The sequence below is a fragment of the Etheostoma cragini genome, chromosome 16 (assembly GCF_013103735.1).
Source record: "Etheostoma cragini isolate CJK2018 chromosome 16, CSU_Ecrag_1.0, whole genome shotgun sequence".
Taxonomy (NCBI): Eukaryota; Metazoa; Chordata; class Actinopteri; order Perciformes; family Percidae; genus Etheostoma; species Etheostoma cragini.
Window position 1 is genome coordinate 16,391,663 of NC_048422.1, and position 17,473 is coordinate 16,409,135.

The window sequence follows — 17,473 nt, forward strand, 5'->3', positions numbered from 1 at the left end:
TGTTTGCAGCCGATCACGGAGCCAGCCTTCCTGATCAGTTTGTTCAGTCTGTTTTTATCGCTGGCTCCGATGCTGCTGGAGAAGGAGGAGGAGAGTTTCTGTACACGACTACAGTGTGCCTTTTTTAACTGAATGCTGGCTACTAATTTTAACCACAGGGGCAGAATGAGCCGAGGTCAATGAAATTAGTACATCACTAACATTTGTGCTCAAATAATGTTAACATGTTGATGATTAAAGTGACAAACAGCATTTTGCCATCATGAATGTAGCAAGCATAGGGAGCATACAACACTTGCAGTTAATCATTTTCCTGATGCAGTGGTGTGAGTTGGAAGCACAAAGCTGTGAAGAATGCTAAATCAATTTTTACAAAAGTGTTAACTGCACAATGTAGGGTGCACTGGGTTGTGGCTCTCAGTTATTAGACTATACAAAACTGCAAGAGAGCTACGGATTCTTCCTGGCTCTCTGATCTGTGGAAGGTTACAAAATGTGTCCGAGGGAGATGAAATGAACTCTGTGCATGTGTGAGTACGTTTTTCCTGCAGAGTAATGTGTTTAATATGTTTTTTTGAAATTATAGTAATCATATTTCTTTTACTACACATCATGAAGACTACAGTATCTTTCTGTCTGACTGTCTTTATCCCATCTTTTCACCCTTTCAAAGCTGATGAGAAGACCTTGCCCCCAGCGCCCACAATGCTGATGCTCTCCACAGAGGGATTACTCTGCCCATTTGCTCTGCTCAACGTTAATCCTGGGGTTAAGCAACTGGTCTCAGCTCCCACTGCCCTTCCCTTGGTTGGGGAAAGACAACCCAAGCCAGGTAAGAGAGCCAGTTGACTCAACAGATATATTTGTAAAAGATGTGGAGAGGGCTGCCCAATTATTCATAATCACACATTTTAGTGTTACATGTCCTCAAGTAATGATCATCCAATGCAGTGATCATCCAACTGGTGTAATGCCATCATAGGTATATTATCTGACCTGTCACCCATTTGTTTCTAAAGAGTTTAACCTTACTGCTCAGTTTAATAGCCTTAGAGACCTGTCAATCAAGCTAACAACATATCCAAATATATACTTTATTAAACATGTCTTAATGTCACACTGATTTTTCTCTTTTTTTCAGTTTTTTTTTACGCTACATTCACTATGTGTTGAAAGGGACCAGTTGTTTTGGTCATGTAGGGATCTTTGACTAGACTGAAGTGCTTACTTTTTATGAAGCTAGTAAACCAGCATATTTACCCAGCCAAACTCCTAAAAGCTCAAAAACGTTTGCGCAAACTCGTTTCTGTCTGACAGAAATAACCATAAAAAATGTGGATTTGTTCTTCTCTCTGGGGCTTCTAGAATTAGCAACCTTTGCGTATAGACACAACTTGCCCAATATGTGATGAGAATTAAATGAAAGCAAATTTATTTTCTGTTTACAGGTTCTTTGGCAGCCCAACCACCCAAAATAGCTGCCTCCTTCCCATCTGTCCCAGCAACATTCACAAATCTTGGTCTTACTTCAGCGGCTGCTTCTATTCTTTCAGCCCCTGCTGCAGTTTCCTCCGCTGCCCCATTCAGCATGGTTCCCACAGCCCCTGTTTCGTCGGCATCATCAAGCTTCAGTTTCTCAGTGCCAACTACATGCTCCACCTCTGCTCTAGCTTTCTCCCTGGAGGTATCTACACCTTTTGGCTCAGGGTCCTCAGGCTTCTCCTTTACCTCCAAGCCTCCCTCTGACACTCCCTCAGCACCTTCAGCGTTTTCTTTCACCCCTTCCATCAAACCATCAGCAGTGGCAGCACCAGTTCCCGCTGCAACACCCCAGAGCATTGCTACTGCCTCTCAACCAACCGTGAAACTTAATCTAAATCAGAGGTAAATCCTTACTTTTGATCTGCAATCTATTCTGGGATTCCAACTGAGACATTGAGGTTTTTCTACATACGTACCAATACTTGGAAAATCTTTCTGCTGTTTCTCAAGGTTTTCAGCACTGGAGACTCCAGCACCATCATCTTTCTCCTTTAATTCCTTGCTGCCCAAAACAGTTGCCTCCAATTCCAGTAGTTTGACCGTCCCTCCACTCTCAGCCACTAAGCTGCCAGCTGTGTTGAGTAAGTCTGCCTCAGTTCCTTCACTTTCATACTTTGTACAAGTTTGTCATTCTTATTTGTTTTTTGTTTTAATCAAGAATTCTTAAGTGTACGTGGCTTAGGTCATCATTTCTAATATTGTTGGTATTGTCTCAGCTCCAGTGCGTCCAGTTCAGACCAGCACACCACCCGCAGTTCTCCAGAAACCTGCTCCTGCTGCCCAGGCCCGTATCCAAACTCCACAGGTCCTGTTGTTTAAATGGATTAGAACAATCACAAAAACTGTCAAATTAGCTACATTCTACCTCACTGCACTAAAGGTGCTCTAAGCAATGGGAGACGTTACTTCTTGTTGGCGTTCAAAGTGTTTCAAACAAAACAAGACTGTCTTTCCCCTCCCTTCTCCTCATCCCATCCCCTCCCCCTCCCTTCTGTGCTTCCGCGCACTAACCCTCCACCCCCAAATCTTTGTTTTTGGTTATTGGCTGGAACGCTGGAAGACTGTTTGGGTATGCTTCGTGGCGCAGGTGGACACAATTTATTTTTGTTGCCGATTGTGGACCCTGGGCTGTCTACAGAGACTGTGTTTTTTACAGTGTGTTCTGGGGACAGGCAGCTTGTATATAGTGAGGAGATGTTTGCTTTATGTGACAACAAATGTTATAGCTTAAAACACGCGTGAAATCGCTTAGAGCACCTTTTAAGAAACAATGTATCTCCTGTGGAAAAACCACATTCAGTCCCTAATTTATCTAGAACATCCAATCCACTAGAGTAAAAGTAAAAAGAGTGCATATGTGATATCAACAGTAACTTAGACTGTTATAATAGCAACGCATTAGCCTCAGACAGCTACCTATTTATAATAGTTTAACAATGGCTTTAGGGGAGTAGAGATAGGCAACATTTGTGTGGTAACAGATCTGTCAAAAGGGTGTTGTCAGTTCAACTGAAACTCCTATGGAACTGTGCTAGTAGCAGTTGCTACTAGCAACAGAATTTTCAACTGAAACCAACTGTTAGTGAAGAAAAGTGTCATTAGATTACAGAAATCTTTCCTGAAATGCTGAAATGCATGTTTGTCGTATGTTTTTTTTGGTGTGTTTCGTATTGATTTAACTGTAGTTTTTTATGTTTTGGATCACGTCTTGATGCAGGCAGCTGTTAGTGTGAAGGCCCTGGAGAAACAGCTACAGCAAAAGAAAGACTCTGATCCCATTATGGCTGGTATATTAGAAGAGGTGAGACACATCATCCTGTACACACTGGAGTACCATGTACCACTTCGGTGAACTTACAAATGGCCCAAATCATATGGGGGAAATATACTAGCATAATGCTAGCTACATGCTGTTTGCTAACTGTACTAGGTTAGCTAATTGACAGAACTGATGTTAGCTTGCTAATATATGAGTGATTAGCTAGATTGTAGTAAGAAAAAGTAGATAATGGAATGTGTTCTACAGTTCTGTTCTGACGTGATCGAAACGCTGTTTAATAACAATGTAAACTAAGTACACTACATTTTACAAAACAATATACTGTAGCTAGCTACTTTAAGCGTAAGCTAGCTATGCTAATGGAACCATGTTTATTGGATCAATAACTGCATGAATACTGCTAACGCTGAAACACACATTTTATGGCTATATCTAGAAATGATTGCCACTGACGTTAAATACATAACTTGGTCTCCCTAAAAGTTTTTTTTAAGTGATGCTACGCCTACTTACATAGTGAACTGACTGATTAGTTTCTTAAAAACTAATTTTCACATGTACATACTGTACAGTGTAAATAAATATTCATATTTTTTAAACAAATGTTACCTCAAATTGTTAAGTTTGTACCCAAACATGTCTTTTACATGTCTTCAGATTGCACACTTCCAGAAGGAGTTAGATGATCTTAAAGCACGAAGCACAAGAGCTGACTTCAAGGTTGGCACAAATGAGGAGATGAAGGAGTTGAGGAAGGAGTCAGAGGACCTCCACATTTTCACCTTGGAGATCAAGGAAACAACAGAGGTAAGACCACGGTTGGAAAACCCCAAAATGTTCAGATATTTTTTGGTCTAACCCAAATCCTTCTTAGCTAAATCACACTCACCAGCAAAATTCTACCCCAAACAGCTGCCTCTTACTCAGAATGCAATAATCTTAGAATTACACCCACTGCCATAAGTTTTCAGCAGTAAATATAAGCACCAGCATGTGTACCATCTTCCCCTCTTGTGGCTGGAGGAGACGATACATAACATCTGGGTATTATGATAAATTAGCACATCACCTCAACCCTCATCCACCTTCACTGGCTCCCAATTAAGGCCTGCATCAAAAGTAAAATCCTCCTTCTCACCTATAAATCCCTCCATGCTCTGGCCCCACAGTACATTTCCGACCTCCTCCATCCATACACTCCACCCCGAAACTTCCAGTCCTCAGACGCTGCCCTGCTCTCGATTCCCCATGCCAGACTCTGTAACTTCAGAGAGAGAGCCTTTAGTGTTGAGGCAACATCCCTCTGGAACACCTTCCCTGCAGATATATACGAAATGCTACATCCCTGGACATAAAAAAAAACGCAACACCGCTTGTTTACCAAAGCCTACAACCTCCCTTAGCTTAGCTACAGTAATTCCATAATTTTGTTGAATGTGTGTAGCCTATAATTTGTACAGGGCTAAATATTCTATTTTTCCATGTATGTGTTTACTTGTCTAAAATGGTTGTATATAGTTTATAAACTTTAGTCTTATTTGTTTATCCCAGTCCCTTTCAGAGGACTTAAACAGCAAAATAATTACCTTCTCTCAACCATTACATTGTCATTGATTTAATGTTTTATCTTATTAAGTTTAATAGTTGTGTACTCCATGATGAATAAAGGTGATAGTTGCATGGAAATCCTCTTCCAACCTAACTTTCTTTTTTTAATCAGTCTCTCCATGGGGACATTGGTGCACTGAAGACCACCTTACTTGAGGGCTTTGCTGGGGCAGAAGAAGCCAAGGCTCAGAGTGAGCTGAGCAGAGATAGAAATTACAGACAGCTGCTGTACAAAAAACCTCTGGACCCCCGCAGCGAGGAACAGCTCAAGGTGAAATGTTTCCCTAAATGGATACCTTTCGTAAAACTTTTAAATAAATCCTCTACACACTCATAGAATTTAATGATATATTTCCTTATTTAGGAGATTCGCAGGCTTTACCAGTATGTAATGTTTGCTGTGGAAGATGTAAATGACGTACTGGATGTGGAATGGGAGAAACACCTTGAGAAGAAGAAGAAGCAGAAGTAAGCACAAAATGCCAGAAACTTAAGTATTTGTTACTGAAAGGATTTGGGGTTGGTATAATTTGTTATGTAATTTGTAATTATCTTCTCTACAGACACATGGTTGTGCCAGGGCGTGAGGGACTATTTACTACACTGGCCAACAACCTGTACATTATCAACCAGCAGAAGAACAGATTGGACCAGTTTATCAAGCAACTAACTTCACTGCGCCTCTACAACAAGAATACCACTCCAACTATAAACTGCAGCTCTGCTACAACAACAGCTGCTGGGTAGGAGCTGGAATACAACAAGGAGAGGGGTGGAGGAATGTTAAAATCTAAAGGATAAACAAGTCTTGCATTTTGTAGATTTTAATTTTGTTGTGAAGAGGAGACTGTGGAGTAGGTTTAGAAATCAGAGACTACATATTTTAGGTTAATGTGGTATTGCTACGTTTCTGAATAATTAAAACTTAATAAATTCAACTTCAAAGGTTATTTGTTTTCATAACTGGATGGATAATAGCTAACAATATAATCTCCATAGTCCATGAATAACATTGGATGCAGTGTGGAAGTCTTTACAGGATATAAGCATTCATTTGTAATAATGAGCATCACTACACTGCAAATAGCTCTTAGAAAATGTGTTATTTGCAACTTAAGCAACTTTTATCTATGTTTTATGACAGCTTGGAAAGCGAGCTTGATAGTTTAAGGGATGCACTCCTGAAAGCCAGACTGGACCCCTCCCCTCCTAAGACCAAACCCAAATCTCCAGGTATGAATCTATATATATTTAAAAGTAGACTAATAAAGGATATAATTTGTATTAACTGCAACATACACTAACTATAAATGTTTCTCCCCCAGTCAAGATATCGCCAGTGAAACAGTCCCAGCTGCGTAACTTTCTCTCAAAGGGGCAGATGCCTCCTGTCCGCTCAACTGCACCAGGTACATATCCTGCTAAAACTAATTTTAAAAAGGGTTACACCAATATCTGGTGATTTGTGAAAATTTGGTTTACTGACTCGAAAATTGTGTTTGCATGAAAGTTTACAAACTTAGTTTAATTCTCAGGAGAATTCCAGGAGGGGTAGCCACTATGTGGAATAAAAAGAGGAACCAGTAGGTAACTGTTATATGATTGAGAGTGGACTGGGCTATTGGGCTTGAGCTGTGTTGTAATGATAGGAAGATAATCATTTTGAATGTATATATGCCATATGAGTGCCTACAAAATAAGGATTTATCATGTCTTTTATACAGGACCATTCTTCTACCTGCGTCTATGTCGTTAGTGACATGAATGCTGATGTAACAAATGGCAACTCTTTATTTGGTAATCATTTAATGCAGTTTTGTACAGACAGTGAATTAATTTTTACCTTGCAAGGTACTATTGCCAAATGATAGTTATACTTTTATCAGCGAGGCCTGGCACTCTGCTTCCTGGCTAGACCACTGCCTTTGTACAGTGGAGGCCCATGACTCCATTGATGTGATAAAGATTGATTATGATCTGGCTACTACGGACCTTATACTCTTTCTTATGGTGTTGAACGCAGACAATTTACTGATGTTGTTGCCTGTAGATAATGGATAATGAGTAGTCAAAATTGTCTGAGAAAGTTCTTAATAAATGTCATCATTCTGATGCCTTGCTGAGTGATATCAAGGCCCCAAAAGATGCCTTATTGTGTTGGGATATGTACAACACTGTAAAGATTTATGTACCCTGTGTGAAGCTATTGTGGAGTCTCTCAGTATCTTGAGCAGGCCTCTATACAAATATAGAACAAAAGTGTGTAATGCTAAGCCAGGTTGGAACTATCATGTTGAAGAGCTCCATGAGGAGGCCCAAAATGCTTTTAAAAAATGGGCTGAATAAGGGAAAAGCAGGCATAAGCCCTTGTTTGAAAACAAGAAATGCACTAATGCTAGTTTTAAATATGCACTTTACAATATTAAAAGAAATGAAAACACTTTGAGGTCAGAATCGCTGGCATGGAAGCTGTAAAAAAATAATGTTAATGACTTCTGGAAAGAAATAAAAACTTAATAATTGCAAAACATCTCTTCCATCTAATATAGATGGTGTGAGTGGTCCTGATGAAATTTTAGTTATGGCGGAAACAATATTATGATCTGTTAAACTGTGTAAACATTAATCTGTTTGTAGTGAATAATGTAGAGTTTAATGATGATGTTGCTGTCACTTCTGCTGAAGTCCATAAAGCAATATTAAAGTTAAGAGATATTAAGGCATGTGGCCTGGATGATATTACAGCTGAACATCCTAAACTTGGCAGTAAGAATCTTTGTCCTTTGCACAATACAATGCTATAAAGAATAAGATCATGATTATCAGAAGTAGATAAGACAATCAACCTTCCCTGACTTCTGTCTGGCACTGCACTTGTGTGTAGTGAGATTACATTTTTGGGCCATTTTATTGGAAATGAAAGCTGCATGCTCAAGCAAACATGCTGTGTCGTAAGTATGAAGGTACATTTGGTGCAAAACGTGAGTGCGTAGATGCAATGTGAGCACTTGTAGAATATGATTTGAAAGCTTGTAAAAAAATTAAAAAAAATCTATTTTCTGTATTTGTAGTTGCAATGTGAGCACATGGAGAATATGATTTATGTATCTCAAATGGACTCCGATAACAGTCAAAGAAAGAAAGGGTCTATTTAAACAAGGACATGTGGGGAAGTATATTCACTTGAGTAGGGTTGTTTAACAAGAATAAAGATGTAATCTGTAAAATCATCAAACCTCTCCAGTGCATTTAAAAAAGGATAAGAGAAAACTGAGACCTGGTTTTGAGTTTATAATAATTTCATCCGAACTGAAAATACCTTGTCCGAATTCAGTCTTTTAAAACATTTATTCTCTTCCAGCCAACCTGTCTCGCTCTGCCTTCCTTTCACCTAAATACTACGAGGACTTGGATGACGTAAGCTCTACGTCCTCCCTGTCCCTGGAGCCTCACCCAGCTGACTTGGAGGAGGAGGAACTGCAGCCAGAACCCCTTCCCCTTACTGTCATTCCTCCAGCATTGTCCACCCCCCGCCACCCCACAGTCGTGAGAACCCCCTCTGTCCTGCCAGGCTTTGGGGCTATCCAGTCCACCCCTTTAACAAAAATGAACTCAGTACAGGGCATGGGGTTTGGACTCAGCCCCATTGCCAGCCCTGGTGAGTAAATCCCACCAACTATTGTTATAGAGTGTTTTGGCATTCAAAGCCATGAAATGACTGCTTTTAAATGTCACATGTAACACAGAGTAGAGCTGCTAAGTACTACTAGACAGGCTTTGTTTCACGATGAATGTTGCTCACTGAAATATTGATATTTCAGTTCCAACCAATATGATCAACCTCAGCGGGGCTGAAAGCACTGCTCTTGCCACAAAGACAGTAAAACATGGAGCCCCACCAACTGAGAGGAACATCCCTGTCACCATCCCGGCCCAACAAGCTGCAGCCAATGCCGCTGTACGTAGGCAGATGGCCAATCAGAAGACCGGTAAGCAGAACATGACTTTAACTACAATGAAAATAATGATTTATTTGTTTATTTTTAAATGATAGACGTATTATGTCATTATGATAAACTGTGTGTGTGAGAGTGAGAGAGTGTGTGTGTGAGAGTGAGTAAAAGAAGCTGTTTGTATGATATTGTATTGCTATGCCCACTGTAATTCACCAGAGGGAGACACAGACTTCCATATCAAGTGATTTGAACCTGGTGGCTTTATATCCCAGCACATTGTGTGCCCTATCATATCTGAGAATAGAGAGAAATAAATAGAATTTAAACCAGGCTTAAATCACCATGGAAACACTAAATTCATTTAAATACACCTGTCTTCTGTTTTTTTTAATACAAACATTGTTTGTGAGTTTATGTGCCCATCTCTGTGTGTGAGTTGCTTATATATGCATTTGTGTGCGTTGTAGCTGTTGTCAGTACTTCCTTGACAGAGTCCACTTTGAAGACTGTTCCTCAGGTGGTCAATGTCCAGGAGCTCAAGGACAAAGGGCCTCCAATGCCGGTTTCCAATATCAGGTAAAAACCAAAACTGATATAGATTTATTGTAAATGATGTCATGAAATTTTCTAAATTAAGTGAAAGTTAGTTTCTAGTGTAAAGGTACTGGAGGTTTTGGCCCAAGAATAAAAAGGAGTAATGTCAGACTGTTTATTGCAACAGGATCTGTCAGCTAGCTATCTTTGGATGAACTTAAATCTAGAGGTTACTGAAACTCAATTACAGGATGTAACGGTAATTTGGTTCAGAAAACGAGTATGTGGCAGACCCATTGTGCATCCGACATTACATCACTAATTTTTCTTTAATTAATAAATAAATTTGTTTGCCGTTACTGCTTTCTTAATTTTGGCATACCCTTACATACTGCAGAATTGTGAAAACAAGTTCAAAAATAATATGACAACTAAACCACTTTTATAAGTTACAGACCGTTAAAGGCAAGAATATGTCCAAAGTTCTGTGGTGTAAGATGCATGTTGGAGTTTTTGGTCTGGATCCAGTGACAACGATGTCACTTAACATAATATGTGAGCTTTACAGAGAACTGGTACTTCAGTATTCACTGGAAGGTTACTTTCAGGGATTTTGACAAACCTGCAGGCAGACGCTACCATTCCATTGTTGTATTTTGCAGAATACCTGTAAATAATCACAGAGTGTTTTTGGTTTCTTGGCACATACTGATGATATATTTTGGCTGTTTAGTGAGTCAATTTGGTAAGTACTTAAAAGCTTCAAAGAATATGTCCTGACTGGCTTTTATGCATTTCACTTTGAATTGAAATGTAGTCTTTATGGTAAGAGTCAAATTTTAATCGACATCATTGCAGATAAAGTTAATCAGAATTTAGCATCATATAATATGTATGGCGTTAGTTCCTTAGCCAATGCACATAACTGGCAGATGCCAGCAGTCTTTGAGGACTAGAGAATAGAGCCAAAACAAAACAGTGTGAATAATAAGACTAACACATATGCGCAATGTCCAATTCTCTCTTTATATACCAAATATCATCTTCAATTCCCTTTTGTCTTTCATTTGGGTCTTTATTTACTCCAAGATTCATACTCTCTTGTTTTGCCCCTTCCAGTCTCCTGCAGCTTACTCTTTCTGCCTGACTGGGCTGTACTCCACTTTTGTGCTTGATATTTTGTCAGGCTATCCCACCTTGAGGCTTTCCCCAAATAACGCCTGCTCACAATAACAAACAAGCAAAGCAAGGCATTGTGAGAGTAAGATAAAGTGGGCGATTTCACACAAACATACTCTTTATCTTACAGTACAATAATGGTTCAGGTTTTTCTTCATATAATTCCCAGCTTGATATATTTTCTCTTACCAGAAGAAAATCCTAATATCATCATCACATATATATGGTGTTTAGTATTTGTATTATAATAATAATAAAAAAACACCACTTGAACACTCTTCTTCTGCTTTCTTTCCCAGCTCATCGGTACCAGATCCAGCAGCTCCGGTCTTTGCAACAGTTTTTTCCAACCAGGCCAAACGAGTGAGTCTAATCTATCCATCACTAACCAAGCTGTCATTTATTTTGTCACGTGTTTGTACACCCACACAGCTATATAAATATCATTGAAGTGACATGTTCTTTAAATGGTCTGTAATATATATATTTTGAGTGGCTTACAAGTAAGTATGTTTTTTACAGAATTGATCCATTCTTGATGAAGCTTATGAAAATAATAAATGGTATAAAGACCAGATCTGAGACTCAGATATTCAGATTATGAGAAATATAAGATTATTGACTAGACAACCTGTAGTGGTTGTGATTCCAAGTTGAACTGCATGGTGCAGCCACACATAAATGTCTTTAATGTATTTTATCCGTTTACATGCTGTTACTTGAATACACAAATTCAGTGTACATATCTAACTGCAACTTTAAAGAACATGAAATTTGCGAGAATTCACAGATTGATGACAGTTCTGCTTGTGAAGACAGGCCATTAACTCCATGGGTGAGAAATGTCCCAGCTCCCTCCCATGTTGATGTTAAAAATTGCAGTTAGGTGACAAGGGGAACTCTTCTCTACATCAGCATATGATTGCAGTTTATAGCCTGCGCTGTAACATGTTTCCTTTGCATTAGGGGTGGGGGTAAAAATCGAAACAGCATAGTCAGTGGCAATACTGTATCAAAACACAGACTCCAGTTATTGATCTTTTATTATATATGTGTTGGTCAGTTTGCCTACTTGACAATCCCATTCTGCAGCAATCAAATTGAAGTGAAATGAACAAACAGAAATGTATCTTATAGATAAAATAGATGTTGACAAAGTTTCCTTTTAGGGACGTCATTTGAAATTGGGAAAAATTAGAAGTTGGAAAAAAGTTATAAATTGCAATATCGCAGAATATGTTTAAAATCAGAATAATATCATATCGGGCATAAGTTTCGTGATGGTATTGTATCGGGAGGCGTCTGGTGATTCCCCCCCCCCCCACTTTGCATTAAGGGTTTTGCAGATTTAAGCCCTGATAGCCAACGTCTGTTTAATACTGTCTGTGCAGAACCCTAGCCAAGGTATGCAGAAGATGTCTGCTGAAAGTACAACAACTACACCGACAAGCTTTGTGTTTGGTAAGCACACTACATAAGTTTCCTCTTACCTACTGCCCAGATTTGGATACACATACACCAAAGTGCAGTCAAGAACATTGGCTATGATTCTTGACCAAAGGTGTGCATTTGATTGACTTCATAAACTTGTCTTTCAGGTCAATCTTCCAAACCAGATGTTTCCGTGGCTCCAGCTAGCTCAGCAGAGCAAAACACCAGCAAAGGTTTCTCCTTTGCATCAGGGTAATTCAACTTGTGGAAATTAGAGAAGAATTCTGAAATAAAAAGAATGCCTAACAAGTTGTTTAATTCATGATTTTATTAATTGTAAAGACAAAGTGAAATAAAAAAAACATAACAAACAGAATTCTTTTTATTTCAAACAATTTTGAGTATTCATATATCAAAATCAGTCTCTTCTCTTGAAATATTTTTGATGACTCCTCCTGCATTTGGGGGCGTATATCAACTTATTCATCCAACCAAATGTAATTTGGGGCAACCAACTAACATCTTCCATCATATACCATACCATAGACCATCAGCTTGTGGTTGGAAGTAGTTATTGGAGCACTATCATGGGTTGTGTACTTTTCCAAAAGAGTGTTTAGGTTAATTTATTAATTTCTCCCTCTGCCCCAGACTCTTTATCTAACCACACAGGTGAGGGAGGTGTGGCTGTGACAGCTATCTATAATTCCCTGCTGCTGTAAATCTCCAGTTGCTCCAGCGATTTGAACTAATTCCTATATAATATTTCGCCCACATTTGTGACATTACAGGAGCTATAGATGTTGGTTAATTGTTAACATATTTTTGTTTGCAGGTCTGCTGGCTTCAGTTTTGCTTCTGTTACACAGGGAGCTGGAATCTCACAAGGTAAAAACAATACAGCAACTTGGTGTTGTTGGATCATTTCAAATTAGATGCTGCATAATTTTCAGCTTGTTTTTCCCTTATGTCTCTCTAGTGAAGGATGTGAATAAATTTTCCTTTGGTGGAAATGGCAAGATGATGTTTGGCCAGACTGTAGAGGAGCCATTCTCCCTCACCCCAAAGTCCACCTCCCCTGCTCTTGTCACTGGGTCACCCACCCTGCCTCCATACCCTTCAGATGACAAACCTGCCTCTGCCACAACTGCCTCCAGGATAGAGCCTCCACCCCTTAAGACAATTGGAGGAGAAACTCTGGGCTGTTTCTCTGGACTACGTGTGGGCCACGGAGAAGAAGCAAAAGATTCATCCACAAAACCAGCTGCTGGCTCATTTAGCTCTGGAGAAATTGGACTTGGTATGGGCAAGGGAGCACAGTTTAGCTTTGTTGCAAGTCCCCAAAAGTCTGCAGATGATTCTACAGGAGCAGACTTGTCCAAGGGGGCAGTGTCAGGCAGTTTGTTCAAACCTCCTGAACCAAACCCCAAGCCGGCCTTCTCTGTTACCCAGTCTAGTTCAACTGCCTCGGCTTCACCTACGTCTTTTGGTAGTCTTCTTGCAGCTTCTTTAGATGCCTCAGAGGAGCCAAAGGTTTCCCCAAAGCCTTCGGAACCCACACCACCCCCTGATAAAGAACCTAGTACTGGACAAGTTGTAGAAAGCACCCTTGTAGTGGCTGAGCCCACAGTGGATGCAGCCGTCACAGAAACAACAGCAGCCACAGTTACAGCACCAACACCCCCTCTTCCTTTGGCCACAACGGCCCCTACCCCAGTCCCTCCCTCCTCCATCACCAAACCAACTGAAGCACTCCCTCCAAATACAGCCAGTGCAGCTGCCACAGTAGATGCCACCCCAGACAGCACCACCACCACTGCTCCTCTGCCTGCTTACACTGCTGCTGTAGCTCCTGTCTCCCAGTTAGCTCCACCAGCGTTCCAGGTGCCCATTTCTGAAAAACCAGGTTCCATTTTTACTCAACCCGTCCCTACAATAACAGACAGCAGTTCCCTTGGACTTACACCCGTTATCAGCACAGTTGCTGCTGCACCCACCTCTACTAACCCTGTTGTTGTTAACAGTACTACAACTGATGCTATTACTGTGTTTGGGCAACCTGCTGCACCTCCTGCACCTCCTGCTTCCACTGCTCCTACAGCCCCAGCATCCACAGGATTTGGCTCAACAGCGTTTGGTACATCAACTGGAACTGTTTTTGGCAAATCTGTGTTTGGCCAAGTGAGTGGCTTTGGCCAGCCTGCCAGCAACACTAAAACACCTGGGGGCTTTTCGTTTGGCCAATCAGCATTTGGAGCAAGTTCTAACAGTGCGACTACTGGAGGAGGACTTTTTGGTGCTGCTACTGCTACCAATGCCAGTTCCTTCTCTTTTGGCACAAGCAGTGCCAACACAGCCAGCAGCACTGGCTCAGGGCTGTTTGGACAAACTACAACACCAGCATTTGGCCAGAGCTCTGGATTTGGCCAAGCGCCTGTGTTTGGGAGTAACACCACCACATCCTCATCTACAGGGTTCAGCTTTGCACAACCCTCAGGTAAGTTTGAGTATGCACTTGATTTCTTACTGCGCTCATTGGTAAGATATGGTTAGTTTGTGGCTAATGGTTTTATTAGAGAATAATTCCAGTTGATTCCAACATGTAGCTAGCGTTAGCACTCAACAGGTTTATACAGGGCAAGTTTTAAACGTGTTTTTAGCCCCTAACATGTTCAAAATGGCATTAAAAGTGCCTATCCATTTGAAGGGATACCTTCTGAGTGAACACAGTGAATCTGTCAAAATTTTGCGGGAATCGGTCACAAACTGGCGTATCTACCTGGCGCACTATTGGTGGGTTTAACACAATGACTATAGAGAAGCAACCAAGCTGCTTCTTGTTTACATTCAACATAGCGGCCACCTAACACAACCGTCTCGCAGCGACCCTTTGATGCTGCTGTCTATTCTAGATCCCCTGTATCGTTGGTCTGCTTGGTTATGGCGTACAGAGTCTACGCCCGTTGGTAACGCCGGTTGTGCAGAGAAAATACAGAGCTGACTCCCAAGAACAATGCTCAATCTCAAATATATTGAGCTTGGCTTGGTCTGGTGATAGCCAGACTATAGAAGTATATCTATTGAAGCAAACGTTTTTGTAAAAATTTGAGCTATCCTGACTCCCGATCAAGTTTATTTAGTCCTGTTCCCAATCGGTTACCTTTTTAACACTGGGTATTTGCCAGTACAGAGTCCAATGAGTCTATTTATATTTACTTAAATGTTTTAAAGTATGTATCTGATACATTGAAATAACGGCTGTAGACTATATATAAATAAATAAATTTGGCACATATCGGGAACCTGTGGCTGTTTATAAATTAGAAAAATAACACCTTCAGGCTTTCAAAGTAATTGGGTATAGAAGAGTCTCAATTTCAAACCAGTCAACTGTAAAAACAAGCCAGCTAGATACTATATTGTCACTCAAAGTGATGTTATATTTACTGTCAGAACTACACAGACACAATTAGGTAAGTCATGTCTGACAATGTTTAAGCTAACAACGTCAGACAATCCCTTATTTGTATTGTATGTTAAGGGCAGTGGGCAATAACAAAGGCTGTGTAAATATAACTCATTTAGCTGACAAGACACCAAATTGTGCCTGTAGTACAGTGTACTGCGTGCCTGAATGGGTTGGAGGTGTGACACCGGCTGTAAGATTGTGGCCGATGTGGCAGTCTAAGTAAGGAGGGTGGCATGAAGGGAGTTGTCCCATGAAGATTCTCTAAATTCCCAACACAGTTTGGGAATGTCTGTGTCTCTGTGGACAGCTGATGGTAATGCGTCAGCTCAGCAGTTTGTCAGTCCTGTCCATTTTAAATGGGGTCTGAGTTTCCAGTATTAGCTCATTCTGTTTTATGACACTTTCTTATCTTCTAATTACAGCTTTTGGCTGCTCTTCTGCCACCCCTGTGTTTGGCCAACAAGCTAGCAGCGGGAGTGTATTTGGACAGGTAACATCCACTGATTTATTTTTTTATTTTTTCCTCGATTGATTGATAGAGCAACCAATGAATAGCATAGTCTTAAAATACAATTTAAAAAATCCCATTCTTTTGGATACATTGTATAAGTAACATTTCTCTCCAAGCAGCAGCCATCATCTGGTGGGACTCTGTTTGGCTCAAATTCAGCCAATACAGCCGGCTCAGCTGCTGGTGGAGGGTTCTTCTCTGGCCTTGGAGGCAAACCAAGCGAAGATGCTGCCAACAAGAACCCATTTGGCACCAGTGTCTCCACTGGAGGGTTTGGGCAGCCTGCTCAGACAGGTAGGCTAACACCATCTGTTCATAAAATTAAGATTCCTGATATTTATTTTTTTATCAAAGATTTTTTTCACAAATTTTTGAGTGAGTGTTAGACTTTTAGTATAAACAAACCTCCATTTTACTGTAATTGAAAGATTAATTGATCTGCCTATTTCTCCTCTAGGTGCCAACACTCTGTTTGGGAATAGCGGAGCCAAGACCTTTGGTTTTGGACAGTCGTCCTTTGGTGAGCAGAAACCTAGTGGGACTTTCAGCACTGGTGCGGGGAGTGTTGCATCCCAGGGATTTGGTTCCTTCTCTTCTCCAGCAAAATCAGGTACAGCTTTCCCCATATTGTTTTTAATATAATAGTACTGTGGTTCTTCAGTCCTTACTGTGTCACCCTCAAGGTACTCTCATCCATTCTGGGAAAGTGAGGCCTGCTTGTACTTTACAGTAAACATTATATCAGATCATTTATAGTGCTGACATTTTCAGACTGGGCTTCTTTTAATGTGATGTTCATACATCCTTAGGTAAGGGATTCATTTTTTTAATTAGAATTGACCAAAAGGCCTAGAAAAAGGTAAACATTGATGATATTTTTCATAATTCCCTGCTAAAACATATTGACCTGATAGGGGCTTGTATTAGTTATGTTTGCTATTCTGTTTATTTATTTTTTGGGGTCTGGCCTATGGGCTCTGGTTCAGTGATAGTGGGATGGCTATAACAGAAACCCTGGGAACCTATACACAGTCACATTTTACACGTCCGCTGACTCTTGACATTGAGCTACAGCAAGTGCCCTTATCTCCTTGCTATGTTACAGGTAAAAAAGTGTAGATTTAAATCCATTTTTATTACTTTTTACAACAGCTTGCCGTTTCTATAAAGTTAAAATAGTAATTACATTACAACGGATTACTTATGATTTTATTTGTGGTCCAGTAAGAGGCGTATATGCAAGATTTAATATCAGTTATACTTTAAGTTATTTGGTTCATTTGTGTTATGGTCTCACTGCTTTAAAATTGCTTTGCGTTAAAGGTCCTTAATAAACTTGGAATAATAAAAACATAAAAAAAGATGTTTAGCCTATTTAGATATCGCAGATGGTCTTACCTGCCCACTATGCTCTATACACCCAGGAACCAAGACTATTTAGCAGATCAACAATTTAGAGGTGA

At 40.2% G+C, this 17,473-nt stretch overlaps 1 protein-coding gene across 5 annotated transcripts in view; it reads left to right on the plus strand.

Moving 5' to 3' along the window:
- nup214 (nucleoporin 214) overlaps positions 1-17,473 on the plus strand; it is a 38,374-nt gene that overhangs the window by 9,838 nt on the left and 11,063 nt on the right. Inside the window, exons 11-32 of one of the 5 annotated variants that reach the window (XM_034896472.1) lie at positions 674-832; positions 1,449-1,884; positions 1,993-2,123; positions 2,259-2,347; positions 3,260-3,343; positions 3,980-4,129; positions 5,043-5,201; positions 5,295-5,398; positions 5,494-5,673; positions 6,075-6,163; positions 6,256-6,339; positions 8,292-8,588; positions 8,752-8,919; positions 9,354-9,461; positions 10,895-10,962; positions 11,991-12,060; positions 12,198-12,282; positions 12,866-12,918; positions 13,010-14,527; positions 15,922-15,989; positions 16,127-16,304; positions 16,468-16,620. In XM_034896472.1, coding sequence (XP_034752363.1) covers positions 674-832; positions 1,449-1,884; positions 1,993-2,123; positions 2,259-2,347; positions 3,260-3,343; positions 3,980-4,129; positions 5,043-5,201; positions 5,295-5,398; positions 5,494-5,673; positions 6,075-6,163; positions 6,256-6,339; positions 8,292-8,588; positions 8,752-8,919; positions 9,354-9,461; positions 10,895-10,962; positions 11,991-12,060; positions 12,198-12,282; positions 12,866-12,918; positions 13,010-14,527; positions 15,922-15,989; positions 16,127-16,304; positions 16,468-16,620 — 4,431 coding nt within the window. Of the gene's footprint in view, positions 1-673; positions 833-1,448; positions 1,885-1,992; positions 2,124-2,258; positions 2,348-3,259; positions 3,344-3,979; positions 4,130-5,042; positions 5,202-5,294; positions 5,399-5,493; positions 5,674-6,074; positions 6,164-6,255; positions 6,340-8,291; positions 8,589-8,751; positions 8,920-9,353; positions 9,463-10,894; positions 10,963-11,990; positions 12,061-12,197; positions 12,283-12,865; positions 12,919-13,009; positions 14,528-15,921; positions 15,990-16,126; positions 16,305-16,467; positions 16,621-17,473 lie in introns of all 5 variants that reach the window. The other 4 variants (XM_034896470.1, XM_034896471.1, XM_034896469.1 and 1 more) reach the window with 4 other exon arrangements.